This window comes from Cricetulus griseus, chromosome 8 (genome assembly GCF_003668045.3).
Source record: "Cricetulus griseus strain 17A/GY chromosome 8, alternate assembly CriGri-PICRH-1.0, whole genome shotgun sequence".
In the NCBI taxonomy this organism is placed as follows: domain Eukaryota; kingdom Metazoa; phylum Chordata; class Mammalia; order Rodentia; family Cricetidae; genus Cricetulus; species Cricetulus griseus.
The window spans coordinates 2,153,652-2,171,776 of NC_048601.1; the positions used below are offsets into that span (position 1 = coordinate 2,153,652).

An 18,125-nucleotide genomic window follows, 5' to 3' on the forward strand; every position below is an offset into this window, starting at 1 on the left:
TTATTGGGCCAGGGAGCTCCTGCAGCCAGTACAGAGTGACCCATGATTTAAACAGCTGAGAACTGCAGGACTACATGAATACACGGCAGGACTGTGTGTTTGTTGGAGACTTTGTACAGTACCACCCAAGAACTTAGAGACCTCAGTTGGTGTAAGGTGGACTCAGACTGGAGCATTAATTTTATCTTACAGAATACTTTCTCCTTAATGTGCTTGACACATCTAAACTGTGGGACTGTTTCAATGCTGGTGTCTACTCTTGTGGACCAACAGCCCTTCCTGACGTTGCACTTGGTAACAGCCTCACCTTCTCTCCATGACCTCTTTCAAGCCTGCAAAACCAGCGCCACCTGAGATACTCCCACACAGGCCAAGATACTGACTTCAATCAAGTTGAGGATTTCAAGCAAGATCTTCTATCAAGAGAATCCCATCTAACATGGACTGGATACAATCCATTCAAGACTTTTTACTACACTAATATATTCTTCCTACAGGACCCCACATGACTATCATCGTCCCATTTCAGCAGGAAGTAACTCGGAGGATGCTACGCCCCTTCCCCCATTGTTGTCACTTAGGATAGTGTATATACCTAGTTAGGGATAGCTTCCTATTGTTTATGGTTGGGATTGGAAGGAGGTGTTCAGGCTTGGACACCTCTTTCAGATGACTTTAGGGTTTAGTTAAAATAGATAGTTAGGATGTGACATAAGCAGATTGTTGTATCTTCTTATATTTTACTTTTATGATTGTTAATTTTAGATACTTTAAACTGTTAAGTTTTAATCCTCTTTTAGACTAAAAGGGGAATTGTAGGGGATGCTGTAGCCACGCCTACTTAGGGGCTGGCTACAGGTGTGCCTGACCACGATTGCGAGGGTGTGGTCAGGGTGACGTAGTGTGACTGCGTTTTCTCTTTCGCTTTCTCCTGTGGGCTTGCTGACTGCGTTTTCTCTTTCGCTTTCTCCTGTGGGCTTGCGTACAGACTGCTGCCACGCCGGCTGGCTAGGTCGCTCTGTAAGTAAGGCTTTTTCCCTATTAAATACCCTTATATTTCCACCTGACTCCGTATTGGTAATTTCCCACTATAATGTAGTCTTGGCCCAGTCGGGATCACAAATTCTGTGTGCTGTTCCCGAGGAACTGATTCCTGGAAGAGCTGCGCCAATGGTGCTGGTCTAGTAGTTCACTGGGCTCTCAACACTTGATGGCTCCTCTAGACCAAAAGTTCTTCCACAATCCTCCCACAAACTTGGTCAGGTCTCTCACAGCAATAGTCCACTCTCTGATTACCAATTTCTGTCTTAATTGGGGTTTCTACTGTTATGATAAAACACCATGACCAAAAGCAACTTGGGGATGAAAGGGTTTCTTCTAATTGTATATCCATGTCACAGTCATCACTGAAGGAAGCCAGGGTGGGGACTAAAAGGAGGAACTCAAGGCAGGAACTGTAGCAGAATACGTAGATGAGAGCTGCTTACCAGCCAGCTCCTCAAGGCACCCTAGCCTGCTTTCTTATATCACACAGGACCACCAGGCCAGGGGTGGGAGGTGGGGGGCAGAGCACCACCCACAATGGACTGGACATCAGATCATCAATCAAGAAAATGTAACACAGGCACAATTTGGTGGGACATTAAAAACTATCCAAGCACGGCATGTGTTGGCTGGTATGCCCCAGGGCATTCTTCACTGGGTAAATGTGCTATGTTTTCAGGTTCCTAATTCCCCACACCCGGGGTCACCAAATGAAAAGTCCAGGGCTATTGAACCACCAATCTAATACGGCCTTAGAACCAAAGGCCTCAAGACAACGTGACCACAGCAGAGCTGGACCAACCACCCAAGGGTTCGACACTTGGATATTTAAAGCATGACCATACTGAGAATAATCCCCATTCTTTCGGAGCTTAACATGCCTTCCAGAGTCAAGAGGAAAGCACAGGTGGTGCCCCGGTGCCTTAAAAATCCATTTCTACATGTAAACGTAAGGTTCTTGAGACACTTCACTTTTCTGTAACAGTCTGAGTGTGTTCTTTAATATGTTTTTAATTCTCGAGCAGAAAATATTCGAGCTCCTGTCTCTACAAAGAGCTTTTGCAGAAAAATGAATAGGGAACCATTAGAATGGAGTCTGATGATGCAACAATGCCATGATGAAGACTGTAACTACTCGCTCACTTGAAAAGTGGTCACCACAGAGAACAAACACAGCAAGGAAGTGCGGTCTTTCAAGGCTTATACTGAGAGCCCCTTGAAATGGGAAAAAAAAAAAAAATTAATGAAAGTCTAATAACTTAGACTCCAAAGTCCATACTCAAAAAAAGAAAACTTTCAAGCTCCTCTGTGCTCCCCAAAGGCATTCAACAGACAGGGTTAAACAAAGAACTGGGTATGTGACTCGAGGCCTGAAACCAGACAACACAGCTCAGCTGTGTCCACATTTCTCTGTCCTACAGAAGATCAGATAGCCATCAACTCACGGTTGTAAAAATCTCTGGCCTAGGAGATAAGTACCAAACTTACTTCCCCTACAATTCCCTGCTTAGTTGCATCCTGCTTAAACATACAATTATTGTTTCATCCTATGTAACCATGGAAGCTTTGTGATCGAGAGAATTTAAGTCTTTTGAACTTTCCCTTTAAAAACCTCCCTCAGCTGTAAGCGGTATTCTGCTTGCTTCTGAGCAGGCAGGATTCATGCCGCAGCATGACAATAAAGAAACCTTTGTTCTTGCATTCGGTCAGTCGCCTTCTTGGTGGTGGGTTTTTGGAGTTCCACAAGCTGGGCTTAACACAATGAGTTGGCCATGGCTCCCCAAGGTGACAGCTACTAGAAATGAAGCCTTAGGAACTGGCCACATCTGCTATTAACGCTTTGTAGCACAGCACTGCCATGTGCTTTCTGAGAGACCAGCAAATTCCCCTGGCGTTTGTTGAGGTCACAGAAGCAAGATGGGGGAACCATGCTGGAGAGAGACAAGGCACACTCCATGCAGCCCTAGGAAAGACCTCCAGAGTCTCGGGCAAGATCAGCTGACTCACTCACTGTCCCCCTGTGCTTGGTCTGCACCCCCTAGACAGGGCAGGAAAGGGAAGGTGTCCCCATTGTTCCCTGGCTATCACAACTGTCTTAGATTTCTGTGTGTCCTGGAGGTTTTACACTTTCCTGCCTACCCTAGAAATGAGCACGTGTCATAAAAACAACAGAACTCTAGGCAATGACTCGAATTTTAAAAAGTCAGCTAAAGTTTTATACACATTCCATTTGTTAATTACTCTTCCCAGTGTCAGCCAAAGCCTTGGCCAGCATGCGTCCCATGCTTACCTTAGGATGGCAGGTTTCCTTTCAGATTGAAAATTAAAATTGAAATGCTCTGAAACCATGTGAAAAAGATTTAGTTTTCCTTGTTATAAGTCAGGATTTTACTTTCCTTGTTCTTTATTGTCTGTATTTCCCAGCATAAGCCTGTTATTTTGGATGCCCTATATGCCCTGGCATTTCTTTTGGAGAAGTGCTTTCGATGCACACATAGGCTCCACTGTTGGCACATCCTGGAATACTTCACAGTTTGCTTCACGCTGCAGACACTGCAGAGATCCTGCCAGCACCCCATTGCCCTTGTCATCTTAACGAAAGGATGCATGGATCCCCCACCCTACTCTATAGGAAAGGTGGGCTGGATCCTCCCACCCTACTCTATAGGAAAGGTGGGCTGGATCCTCCCACCCTACTCTATAGGAAAGGTGGGCTGGATTCTCCCACCCTACTCTATAGGAAAGGTGGGCTGGATCCTCCCACCCTACTCTATAGGGAATGTGAGCACCCAGCCCAGAACAAACCTGGAATAAGCAGCAGGCACAGAGTCAATAAGTGTTTCCCAGTCCAAATACCCCTGAGTCTGGCATTCTTCTATCTACAATGACTTCATAAGGGGAAAGCATTGCTCTAACAAACAAACTCCATTTCCCCAATTTCTCCAAATCTCTATTTGCAAGCACTTTCTGGTAAGCTCTGTACACTCGCATGGAGTCAGTGATCCGATGCCACTGTAGCAAAAAGTCGTGATGACTGAAGATGCCGCTTTCCAGTGTATCCCAGACTGAAGGTCCCCCACTCCCTTGGGACCATCGCTGAGCACGTCTGGAAACAGCAGCGTGTTCAAGGGGCTGCTCACCTGCAGCTCACGGTAGCGGGCTTGAAAGGACACGGCATCCTGCTCCTTCTCCTTCAGGAAACCTTCCTCCAGGACACTGTGCTTCTCCATCAGCGAGTCCACATCCTACAAGGAGGAACCCAAACACAAGCTCTGCAGTGCTCCATGGCATGAAATACTTCAGTAAACAGAAAATACGCCAGGGAAGAAAATCAGGAAAAATAGCTTAAAGTCTAAGAACTACATATGGGTGAAATCGCCAAAGTTAACTGACTTCTAGGCCAATACCAAACCCTGAAGTAACATTAAAATTAATAACTGTACAAGAGTGGGGCTGGGGAGGAGGCCCAGAGAGTAAAATGCTTGTTATACAAGCATGGAGGATCCCCCCACCCCCCGTACCCACATAAAAAGCCAAGTGTGTCCACAAGCATCTGTGGGTATCCACAAGAGTCCACCTGAGTGGAAACAGTGAGCTCCAGGTCAAGAGGAGACACAGTGTACAATGACAGATGAAGACTTCCTGAACTGATCTCTGGCCTCCACAGACCCATGGGCAAGTCCTCCGACATGTATACAACCATGTACAAACAACCATGTACATACAACCATGTACATACAACCATGTACATACAACCATCGGTACACAACACAAACACAAAATGGGGTCAATAAGAACAAGAGTGTCTCAACAAGTACAATGAATACCCAAGCTCTTTAAGTACTTCCGATAGACAGACAGACAGACAGACAAAGAGAAGTACATATGGGTGGACAAGTGGACGGAAACAGACGGACCGAAGGATAAAGAGAGATGATATACAACTGACAGATGATAAATGAGAGAAGACAGGTAGACGGATAGACAGACAGATGGAAGGACAGAAGGGAGTTGAGAGTATATGCCAGTTCCTTCCCTCAACAGCTGTGTTCAAACACCCCAGGGGTACCTGACTTCCCACAGGGAGAAGATAACACATAAAGCCTGAAATCCACACATGACATAGAACGCTGCCTACAGAAATGGAAGCCTCAGAGGAGCAAGAAATAACAACAAAGAGCCCAGAAAAGTCCATGCATGCCTTAGTTTAGTGAGAGATCTACCAGACGCACCTGTGGCACTGACCATGCAGTCACAGGTGTGTACGTGTGGGATTTGGTCAGGAGTCTGGGACAGGTTTGCTCTCTCTTGGTTCTGGTCGAGTCACAGAGAGCAACTGGGAGTGGATCCTCAGAGCTGGAACTTGAGGGTTATCGGTTTCTCATGTAAGTGACTTCTCCCTGAATAAAATTAACCTATATTTTCCTAGTCCTGTGTATCTTAATCTGTACATCCACACCTTAGAACCACGCTCAACCTTTCAGCTCATGTGGGTCCCAGTTGACACCAAAGCCTCGGGATGCTCAAGTCCGTTATAAAAACAACAACAAAAAAAAAACAAAAAACAAAAACAGCACACCATTTTCATATAACCTACACACTCCTACCACACACACTAAATTATCTTCAGCTACATAAAATATATACAACAAAAAGACACAAACTGTTGTATTGTTTGTGGAAACAGGAAATGGAGGTCTGTCAACATATGCCTACAGCACATAGAAGTTGTGTCCCTGAGTGTGTCTGATGTATGGTTGATTGAATCAGATGGTGAATGCTAATATCTTCTTCCACTAGAGACTTTTGTTCAAGGTTTATTTAGTTTTTATTTATGTATATGTCTGTTTGCCTGCATGTATGTTATGTGTACTACATGCATACAGAAACCCATGGAGGCCAGGAGGAGGCATGGAAGTGGAGTGAGAGACAGTTGTGAGCTGCCATGTCGGTGCTGGGAACCAAACTTGGATCCACTTGCAAGAACAGCAAGTGCTCTTAACGGCAGAGCCGCCCGTCTCTCTAGCCCATGACTAGAGGCTTCTAATAAAGTGACTCCACTGAGGATCTCATGTGACTGACATGAACCTCCACCCCTGGGGAAGACAATACATTCTTTGGTGAATTTTCAACTCACTTTGGGCTATAACAAATTGCTAGCACATACAACTCTACATTCCCAGGCAAATGTGCCCCCCCCACCCGTCCCCTGGCCCCCTGTGTGCGCGCGCACACACACACAAACCTTTTTAATTCTCAGCTTCTCCTCTTCAGACGCTTTCAGTTTAGTCTCCAGACTTGAGATCTTTTGCTGGAGCTGTGCGCTGGCCACATCAGCCCCAGGACCCTCGGGGTCGTCCTCCAGTGCAATTGATCCATGGCTTGCCTCATCCGTTAAGCCAAGTGGGAAGAGTGGGATATTCAGATGTGTGTGCGCCGACTGCTGAATCTAAACCGTGTTGGCAGAGAAGGGTTAGGCCATCCCGTTAAGCAAATGGTCAAAGGGCAACGTAAATCACATTTAGAATTAAGTTGTAGTGAAAGCGATGAAATTATTTCCCCCTCTAAGTGAACCAACGAAAGATTTCAGATTATTACAACAGCCTGATATTTGAAATCTAAAGAAACATTCTCTCTAACATCTATAGTCCTCACTACTTCGGGGTTGCTGCTAACACACTAAGACACTTAAAACCTTTATGTGCAAAAATGCACAATGGAACACAGACACATCTGAGAGACACGCACTCTGGAATGTATACACAGACCTAGGACTCATTTATAATAAAAGTATAACTCAGAATTTAACATCCATTGATTATGCTAACTTACCAAACTCCAGGAAAAATTAACAGGTTACCTAAAATCACAGGTGACACTTAACAACTTTATAATTTTATAACTGAGTTTTGGGACCCTGCCTCCAGGACCCAGCATGATCCCTACCCCTGCAGATACTGACTGGATGAATACACTCTGATGACGTTGCCTTTGGGGCTTTTACCCTAAAGCTGAAGTCGATGCTCCTGTACCTAAAAACGTGTTAAAACTCCTAGAAAAGAAAAACTATCATTTCTAATAACCATTTCCCTTTTTGAAGTTTAACTTTGAATTTAAGTTTGAAATGCAAAAACAATTATTCTTTTTCTTTGTTATTAGTCTCCTTTAAGACCAAGATAATTACATGTCAAGGTAAATCCGTTGCCATGACCACGCACAGCTGTGCACCATAGCAAAGCACCGACTTTGGTGACAGAAATGCCACGGACTGTGTACAGACAGGCTGGATGTTCTTCCAGTGCAATTGAACGCACAGTTAAATTGTAATGTGGTCAAAAATAGTCAGCTGTGTGTCCCGGCTCTGTCCCTGCAGCCCGCCAGTAATGCTGCTATAGGAAGTTTCACCCTGTGTGCCTCAGTTTCTCTTTCTCACCTTTCAACAGGGGAATCAGTGGTACATTTGTTTTCTTTCAAGATTTAACTTTACCTGGGGTAAGAGGGCTGCCTGTGTGTGGATGTCTGCATGTGTTTGAGGTGACACCCCATGGAACTGTTTGATGCGGGTGCTGAACCCATCTCAGGGTCTCTGCAAGAGCACTAAGTACTCTCAGCTGCTGAACCCTCTCGACACCCCCAGTACTGCTTACCCTGGTGGTTGGAAGAATCTGTGCTCTGGCTGGTCTTTAAGCTCACTGGGTGTTTACAGAATGAGTCCTGCCGGCTACCTTTCTTTTTTGAATCCAGTGTCCTCTGGGCCCCTAAATGGAGTCATGGGCCGGAGTACCAAGTCAATTTTAGCAAGTGTGACACTCAGAGCAAACTTTTGTAACTGGGGCACTTAAATCTTTTGCAATCATGTCTCAGCAGTTTATCTAGTTTTGTTGTTGTTGTTGTTTAATTCTAAATCTTGGCCTCAAAATTAGAGTATCTATTTATTACAGAAGCATCTCTTTTGGGAAAACTCATTTTCGAAAGAGGTCATAAGAAGGTGAATTAAATCAAGGTGCAGTTTCTATGTGCAAACTTCCTTCTGAAACACGGCCTGCACTCACCTGAGCTTTGGGGATGGTCTGACTCACAAGGCCACTGTCTGCACGGGTGTCGTCCGGTGATGAAATAACAGCATCTGAAGAGAGGCGGCCAGAGGACGGAGATGTGTGGTCATGGTCCAGGATGAGCTCCGGAGAGGCTGGTGAGAGATGCACTCCGGATACTGAGGGTGGAAGCACAGGAGTGATTTTTGGGAGACGGAATAGAGACGTTGGGGTGGGTGGACAGGAGAGGGCACGGCAGTTAGAGCAGCCGAGTTGAGAACATTAGGGCTCATGTCTGAAAAGGAGTGTTTCTGAATTACATGTGATGTTTCCACACGAGCTGCAGACAAACAATATGTTCTAACATCTTTAACACACGCACTAGCCTAGCCCACTGGAGATGCTCGTTTCCTACTAGAGAAAAATACTCAACCTACAACTCGACACATCCACTCACTCACTCACTCAGGAGAGTCGATGGAACTTTTTTAAAGGGGCACCGGCCTGGTGTGGCCGGGAGTGCCGAGAAGGTAGAAGGCCTGGGGAGATGCTGTCAAACACTAGTGACCCTGGCTCCAATCACGCAGAGCCCAACAGCTAAACGTTCACTATGACAAAGGGAAGACGAAGGGAGGACGACTGTAACACCCTGGAAGTTCCTCTTTTGTAATAATCTCCTTTAAGTGTCATGTTAAAGTCAGTTTTCACTTACTGGACTGTTTTCACAAATGTGACGTTGAGAGAGTTTTGGAGATCCACAATAAACCAGTTATACTCTGCTTAAGGCTCTCATTGGAAGGTTAGGGCAGCAGCTGATGGACAAGTACCAAAAAAAAAAACAAAAAAAAAAAACAAACAAAAAAAACAGGTATCTATATTATTTTATTTTTAAGTGCTTCCAAAAAATCCAAATGAATCTAACATGTTCTGAAATTTAAGGAGTCATCTTCGGCAGTCTACCCATTCACACACCCAAGCCTAACTGCAATGACCTTTATTCCACATCGGCATCAGTGACTCTGTCCTCGGGTCCCACCACAAACTCTGAAGGTGGTTCACAATGGAGATTTCGTGTTCCCCTGAGGAAAGACACATAGAAGGCAGTGAGCACTAATGACCTAAAGGCACAGGTTTCTGATGGTCACTTTAAGGAACTACTTAATTATGTAAAATTGTATTGTATCTAACAATGCTGTGGGTTTGAGAAGAGTATGCTACACTCTGGAAGAAACAGGTGGACAGGATGTAGATACAGTAACCACGCATGGAACTCTCAAAGAAAATTGACTTTAAAACAGGAAAATCATTTAGCTGCAGAATCAGTGTGCATGCATATGTGTGTGTATGCATGGTGTGTGCATGAATACACACGTGTGTGCACACATACATACGTGTGTGTGTGTGTGTGTGTGTGTGTGTGTGTGTCTGTGTGTGCATGCATGTGTGTCTGTGTGTGCATGAATACACACGTGTGTGCACACATACACACGTGTGCATGTGTATGTCTGTGTGTGCATGCATGTGTGTCTGTGTGTGCATGAATACACACGTGTGTGCACACATACACACGTGTGCATGTGTATGTGTGTGCATGCATGTGTGTCTGTGTGTGCATGAATACACACATGTGTGCACACATACACATGTGTGCATGTGTGTGTGTCTTTGCTTGCATGCATGCGCGTGCGCGCGCGTGTGTGTGTGTGTGTGTGTGTGTGTGTGTGTGTGTGTGTGTGTGTGTAACTACACAAAGGTATTTCAATTTTTTCAACTCAAAGACAAACATATACAACTTTAATTCAAGTTTGAACTTGGCATATATTTTTCAGAATTTTCCCCAAATCTTCCCTATGTATGGTTAAAGTGAATTCTCTAAAAACGTTAAAAGATTCCAACTTCTAATTCTGATTTTTAACTGGTAACATCAACTCTGAAAAATATGAGCTAAATATTGCCTGTCACACCAAGCACGTAACAATGGCCTGTCTTCTGTCCTTCCCTGTCTTCTGTAACGAAGACACAACTACAAAGCAGGGTTGCGAGCACTTTAGCACATTGTGGCTGCAGTTTCAGATGTAAAATGTCCTAGACAGAATGTGTTCACGAACAAACTGTGAGCACTGCCAACCTTGCATTTCCTGTCAGCCTGACCCAGCTGGAGTCACCTGAGAAGACAGAAGCTCAACCGAGAAAACACCCCCACTAGAGAGGCCTGTGGTACATTGTGTTGTACGGTGATCCTCTAGGGTGCATGAAAGCAGGCTGAGCAAGCCATGGAGAGCAAGGCGGTAAACAGCACCCCTCATGGCCTCTGCCTCCAGACTCCTTCCCTGACTTCCCTCGGTGGTAGACTGTGCTGAGGACTTGTAAGCAGAAATAAACCCCTTCCTCCCAATGGCTTTTGGTCCTGGTGTTCTGGCACAGCAACAGAAACTCTAAGACAGCCCCAATGCCTAGGTATTTCACTGTCTTTGTCATTCACGTCTATAGCCACGATTTAAAACAAGATGCCATGTAATCCTAAGGGAAATTCTTCAAACACTGAATATCCAAGTACATCATATGAAAAAAGAGGAGGAGGAGGAGGAGGAAGAGGAGGAGGAGGAGGAGGAAAGAAAAGTGAGAAGACGTACGTAGAAAAGCTGAAGGATGGGGAAAGGAAGAAAGTTTTCCAAAGAAAGCACGAGGAGACAGGAGAGCCTGGCTCTGAGATAGGAGCCTTCCCCTTCAGAACCACACTTCCTCAGCACCCTGCAGCCCACCTCCGCCTTCCTCACTCACTCACTCCCTGCAGGCCAGGAACACGAGGTGCCCCGGTCCTTTTGTGAGCACGGACTCCTTCAAGCGCATGCTCTCAGCCCTCCACTGCCTTCCACCACTGCCAAGTCCACCATTAAATCTCCTACCACCAGCAAAGCAATGAAAGACAAACCCCATGGGGACAATGGAGCGCTCTAAGGCCCTCTCACCCCCTGGCTCACCTGGTTACCACAAGGATCCATTGAGATGTCCCACAGGCATATTTCAGGTCACCGTCGCTTCACGCAGCCCAGATCAGCCTCATGTTTCTCTCTCCATTAACTGAACACCAAGCCAGTGCTACCTCACGCGCTCACACTTCGTTGCTTAGCGTCTACGGTTCTGCCACACTGCCCAGGGCCTCTGTGACATCACAGTGCCACTGCCCAGACACTAACCAACCTGGGGGGTTGGACCTGGCTTCCAATGGGGACAATAGGACTCCCTCGTTGGACAGATTTACAGACCAGTTATATGACATCTTCAGGGCGACAGCTTCCTCTTACAAAAGAGGGAGGTAATATGTAACCTCAAGCTTCTATTGAAATGCTTACATGAGCTGACAGAGATAAAGCACTTAACTCAGTGGCGGCACAGGGTCTGCAAGTGAACAGAGCAGTGGCTGCGAGCCAGAATGCTGTTTTCTTTCCACAACACGGAACCCCAGCTTTTCCAGAAACATCCCACCTGTCCCATTATCCGCTTAATCACAATGTAATTCTAATTACCTGCTTTCAGTTAAGAATATTATTGAGTACCTAAGTAGTAAGTGACCTTACAGATTACTTACCAGAATCTGCAGTATACATAAAGCAGTAAATAGGAATGTAGATATGTATACATACTTATACATTCTAGGAATTTTTATTTAAAAAACTGTTTACAGATCAAACTAAAGAAATGGAAGAGAAAAATTAGAGTGTGATAAGGGAACTGAAAAAGATAAAACAGGTATTTTAAAAAAGGTTCATAAAAAACTGCTCTAATTTCAGGATTCAAAAGCAGAGCTAAGAATAATAACTAATCTGATAAAATGGGCAACACACAAATATACACAACTAAATGACAACAATCACAGCCTTAAAATAAGGAAACTGCCCTCATTTTAGGCCCTCAGACTTCCAAATAATTAATATGAAAATGGCAAGTGCTTAAAGAAACAATTTGCAAAGTTAATTTGGTTAGTATTTTAAAACAAGTCTCTTGAGGAATATACCTTTTTCTTAGGGGGGAAATTACACTATCAGGCAATAACCCCTTAGTCAAACATGAAGTTCCAATGACATCACAGGGCTTTTATCACCAAGAGCCAAACCTACATAATCCCAACTCTGAAATAAAAATGAAAGGGAACCTCATTTTTATGCCTCATTCAAGCTAAAATGCAAAGACAGTAAAAGCGGCTGCAAGACAGCTCTAAAGAAAGCACCTACTGCAAAGACTGGCGGCCTGAGTTCAATACCCCAGCACAGACTTGGTAGAAGGAGAGAACAAATTCCTCTAAGCTCTCTCCACCTATGCAGAGGGAGGGAGGGAGGGGGGGGAGGAAGGAAGGGAGGGAGGGAGGGAGGGAGGAGGAGGGAGGAGGGAGGGAGGGAGGCACCTGAATGCCCAGCCATATACACACAACAACAACAACAACAACAACAACAACAACAAAAATTGAGTATTTTCAAAAGGCAGTAAAAATAAAAGCTTTTTAGACAAAGGATTCTCTATAAATGAAATAACAGATGTAATTAAGTATCAGTGAACAAAATCTAAAAGCATGTTTAGGAAACAGAACCCAGCAAACAAGCAGCATTTTATTCAGGAACTAAAATGCTGATTCGCTACTGGAAAAATCCTCTACAATCCACTAAGCAGAAGATGATGTGATTGTATCCAACACTCTGAAAATGCCTTTGCTAAAACTCAATGTACTTCATCAACCATCTTCTTCCAATAAAAAGTAAGATGAAGATTGCCCATTATCTCCACGCTCCTTAACCTAGTAAAGGACAAAAATCAAACAGGTAAACCAAAGAGCTCAGATGACAGCATGTAACGGGAAAAAGAGGGAAGCCATCTTGGTTCCTGGTTCCTACGCTGGATCTCACACCATAATTTATTCCATAAAGAAACAAGACAAACTTTAAAAATACATCAGTGGTATTTATATGAAAACATGATTTTTAAAACATTTAAAAGTACCAGGAGTGTTCAACCAGTGGTCTGCAGGCAACATGCAGCCCAACACAAACCATGAACTTATTTTAAACACTAAAGGTTTTTTATATATATAAATATGCAAATACATACATTTTAACTAAATAACAACATCCTGTTAGGAACTACTGTTCTTCAGTACAAGATAAAATACTTCATAAATTTAGCAAACAATGTGAGGAAAACAAATAGTCACAAAAGATACAAAGGGAAACATTAGGGCCAAGACAAAGATAGCCATGGAATCATAAAGAACCCAATACCATCCAGCTGCCCTTATAGGCTTAATGTGATCCCCATACAGTACCAACAGGCTTGCTAATGGGGCAAAATGAATGGACAACGCAGGCCACAGGAAAAAGTAGCCACGGGGGTGACGAGCTTTCTCTTCCTCGATGAAATGCAGGGCCCTAGTGTTTTTCCATCCTCATAGACAATCCCTGTGCGAAGTGACAGTGAAACACAGCAAAACTGCAGCCGATGGAGATGCAGCAAGGCAGAAGAGAACACCCTGAAAGAGACTCATCAAAGGGAAGTGGGCACAGAAGGGACATGGCGTATTAAGTCACCCAGGAAAGACACAAAATAAACTCCTCATAGAATCAAAGATTTAGGGGCTGAGAGACTCAGCAGTTAAGAGCACTTGTTGCTCTTCCAGAGGACCCAACTTCAATTCCCAGCACCCATGATGTGGCCTGAATCCACCTCCAACTCAGAGAATGCAATGCCCTCTTCTGGCATATGGAGGCAATTGCACACACGTGTGCATGCACACACAAACACACAGTAAAAAAGAATAAGTAAAATCTTTAAAAGATTTAAGTATTTTAAAAAAGAAGATTATAAGAAGAAAACAAGAATGGAGATACCATAATAGAGGGAGACATTTTAGGTTTACAGAGAAATCAGGCACTAGGGAAATGTCTGAAGATCTACAAAGATGACACCAGCTAACAATCTAAGCAACAGAGGAGAGGCTACCTTAAATGCCCTCCCCTGATAATGAGATTGATGACTGACTTATATGCCACCCGATAGCCCTCATCCAGCAGCTGGTGGAAGTAGAAGCAGACACCCACAACTAATCACTGAACTGAACTGGAATCCAGTTGCAGAGGACTAGTGATGAGCAAAGGGGTTCAGACCAGGCTGGTGAAACCCACAGAAACAGCTGACCTGAACATCTGGGAGCTCTTGGTCCCCAGACTGATAGCTGGGAAACCAGCATGGGACTGAGCCAGACTCCAGGAAAACTCAGAAATCTACAGGACCTCCTGTAGTAGCATAGGTGTGGACTTTGGGAGCCCCTTCCACATAGAGGGATACTCCCGGAGCCAAGACACACCAGCGGGGCGGGGGTGGTGGTGGGGAAGCCTAGGCCCTATCCCAAAGGATACGACAGACTCTGATGACCCCCTATGGAAGGCCTCACCCTCCAGGGGGAGCAGAAAGGGTATGTGATAGGTAGGGTTTTAAATGGGGGGGGGTGGTAGGGGAGGAGGGGGAGGGAGAGGGAACTGGGACTGACATGTGAAACAATCTTGTTTCTAAAACAAATAAAAAAACAAGATCATATTAAAAAAAGGTAGATTAAAACAGGGATGAGGTCATCATGTAAGTTACAAGAAAAATTTCCTAATGTCCAGTTATTTAATAAATAACTGATTACAGAATACAAAAAAAAACATTTTGCTTATCAAAGATTGCCTTTAAAGTGTAAAAATTGCCAAAAAGGGAAACAATTGCCAAAAAGTGAAACAATTGCCAAAAAGTGAAACAATTGCCAAGTTAGAAAAAGATATATGTAAATGTACCACAAATAAAGCCCAATGCTTTAATATGTAAAAAACTTGAAACTGAAAGATTTTTTAAAAATTACAGACTAAGCAAATGAGAAGAAAAAAAACAACAGAAGACTTTCGAGTTGTTAAGTGGCTAGGACCCTGCAGTAGGAAGAAACAGAAGTCAATGGGCCGGATGGGCACACAGGTGGGGGTTCTGTGGGAAGACAGAAGGTAAATGCATAAATCCCTCTCTCAGCATCAGCTTTAGGGACTCCTGAACCTCATTACCATTTCACATACTCAGTAGATTTATAAACAATTAGGCTGGAAATAGGGGGACTGAATCCTCAGATAGATCACAAAAGACAGAAAGTGAACCAACCATAGTTCAAAAGACTATCCTCGTCTCTTCTCTGTCAGTGTGATGAATCCCATAACCAAAAGCCGTCTGGGGAGGAAAGGATTTGCAGGCTTACAGACCACAGTCCATGACTGAAGCCAAGACAGGATCTCAAAACAAGAGCACACACACGGAGGAATGCTGCCTACTGACTAGCTCCCTTGGCTTGCTCAGCCTAGGCCCACCTGCCCAGAAATGGTACAGCCCACAGTGGACTGAGCCCTCCCACACACATCAGTTAATAATCAAGAAAATTCCACACAGACATCCCACTGGCCAATCTGATGGGGAGAACTTCTCAACTGACTTTCGCTCTTGCCAAGTGTGACAAGGTGACAACTGAACACCCTACACTGCAAGCTGGGGACACTAATGCATTTTACTTTGGGACACAGTATTGTCACTCCATGCCTTCAGTGTAAGAAAGTCACAGTTAATGAATACCGACACAGAAAAGCAATGGAAGGTGAGGGAAGAAGACAGAATAAAGGACAATGGAAAACCGAACTGTGATGGCGGCTGTGGGAGGAGGACAGTGTGCGTGTGAATTACTTGTAAATTTCTTACAGCTCTCTCTCTGTGTGGGAGATTAGGCAGAAGGCAGACCTGAGAAGGATAAACACACTTTGTGTTCTGGTACACATTCAGGTTACAGAAAGAATCACAGCCTCATGGTGTCAGTGTCTCCTGAGTCAGGGTTTCGAAAGTAATACATTTGGAGAGCTACTGTCTCCAAAGACTTACATCCCTACATCCTCCTCTATATTCCCATGACAACCCAAATAAAGATGGTAACCAAAGAAGGGAAAAGGACAGAGACGTGTGGTACGTTAGCCAAGCCTTAACTGTGTGGATCAGTGGTTCTCGATCTTTCATGGGGGCCACCTAAGACTATATTTACGTAAGTATCCATATCAGTAGCAAAATTACAGTTATGAAGTAGCAATGAAAACAATTTTATGATTGGAAAAGGGTCACCATAACATTAGGGACTATATTAAAGGGTTGCAGCATTAGGAGGGTTGAGAACCACTGGTGTAGATGAAAGTGTAGGACTGAACACGCAAACACATCTGTGTGTCTGTGAGCGTGAGCGTGAGAGAGAGAGAGAGAGAGAGAGAGAGAGAGAGACAGAGACAGAGACAGAGACAGAGACAGAGACAGAGAGATACAAACATGTAAATACATACATACTGTGGAATAGTACTTTAACTGTGTAAAGGTGTATTACATTTGTACTGTATTTGTTTAACAATGTAAGAATGTGTTACACTTGTTTATGCAGCATTTGTTTGATTATGAAAAGATGTGCTGCTGTTTCACCCTGCCTGCCTAAGGCATCTGATTGGTCTAATAAAAACCTGAACAGCAAATAGCGAGGTAGAAGAGGGATAGGTGTGGCTGGCAGGCAGAATAAATAAAAGAGGAGAAATCTAGGCTCAAAAAGAATGAGGAGAAAGAAGACAGAAAGAGGGAGAAGTCCAGGGCCAGCCAGCCAGGCAGCCAGCAGCCAGCAGACGCAGAGTAGGACACACAGGAAGAAAGGTAAAAATCAGCAAGGCAAAATACAGATGAAGAGAAACAGACGGATTTAAGTTAAAAAGAGCTAGCCAGAAATGAGCCTAACCTAGGCAGAGCATTCAAAACTGATAGATATCCATGACATAATTTGGAAGCTGGTTGGTGGCCCAAGAAAAAGCCTAGTGCATATATATGTGGACAAACAGCAAAGAATGAAACCTTTTCCATCCAGCACCACTAAGGTTTACAGAAACAAAGAACGGAAGTTCTTAGAGCTATTCATCGAGTAACATTCTTACAGATATTCATCAAGTAACATTCTATCAATTCACCCAAGACCTGCCTGTAGCTGGGAGGGTACCATGCAATAGAATAGAACATCATTCTAGAAGTTTCTAGTAGACAGAGGTTTGCTGCAGAGAAACTCCTCATTATGCAATCATTCCAAGAGCAAAGGGGAGGCAGAAGCCGGCATGGCTGTGGCAATGTTTTGTTTTCTCTCCTACAGCTCTGAATGGACCGGGGGATCCTACTGTCAGCCAGGGGCTGAGAGACACACAGGTGAATTCAACTGATTAGTATCCAGAGTGTGCCCTGTGCCAGGCCAGAGATAGAGATACTTCATGAATTCTTCCACTAGTCTATGAGCACCATGAACCAGCTACCTCAATTGCAAGCCCAAGAGCTCTCCAGATGGCATGGGTAGCCATAGCCATTTACTAAAGAGGACAGATGTGAGGGAGTCAGCAGGATGGTGAGGGACTCGGCGGGTCAAGGAACCCTCTCCCCGTGACTGAAGAGATGAGTTTAGTGGTACAAGGAGAGAACCAACTCTCACGAGTTGTCCTCTGACCTCCACATGCCCTGTGGTATATATAAACACAGAAACAATAAGATATATAAGATAAATAGATACATAGATAGATAGATAGATAGATACATACATACATACATACATACATACATACATACATACATACATAGAAGCAGGGTGTGCAGAGTGTTACTATAACTCAGTTGACAGTGCAAAATTTAACAAGAAAATCCAGGACGAGCAGCAGGAAAAAGCCTCCTCTGGACTGACTGCCTGTGCAGGAGGAGGCTGGGGCATGGGGAGTTCAATACACAAAAGACAGTGAATAGGTTTTGACCAAAGAAAAGTGTGAGGTGCATTACGGAGATGGAAAATATTCCAGAAGGGGAGAAAGTCAGAACAGGAAAGCAGATGCAGAAAGGTGCAGATTGTGCTGTGTACCTGACTGCACATTTTTGAGCCATCAGAACAGCGAGGCTGACAGGGAGTGCACTCAGGCACATGGCACTGTCACACAGAAC

At 44.3% G+C, this 18,125-nt stretch overlaps 1 protein-coding gene across 6 annotated transcripts in view; it reads right to left on the reverse strand.

Annotated features, from left to right (window-relative positions):
• LOC103164262 (coiled-coil domain-containing protein 91) overlaps positions 1-18,125 on the reverse strand; it is a 187,437-nt gene that overhangs the window by 105,853 nt on the left and 63,459 nt on the right. For 5 of the 6 annotated variants that reach the window (XM_027430066.2, XM_027430067.2, XM_035449068.1 and 2 more), the window contains 4 exons: positions 9,071-9,157; positions 8,097-8,257; positions 6,290-6,493; positions 4,185-4,289 (listed from right to left, as the gene is read on the reverse strand). In XM_027430066.2, the coding sequence (XP_027285867.1) occupies positions 4,185-4,289; positions 6,290-6,493; positions 8,097-8,257; positions 9,071-9,157 (557 nt within the window). The remainder of the gene's footprint in view (positions 1-4,184; positions 4,290-6,289; positions 6,494-8,096; positions 8,258-9,070; positions 9,158-18,125) is intronic. The other variant, XM_035449069.1, reaches the window with a different exon arrangement.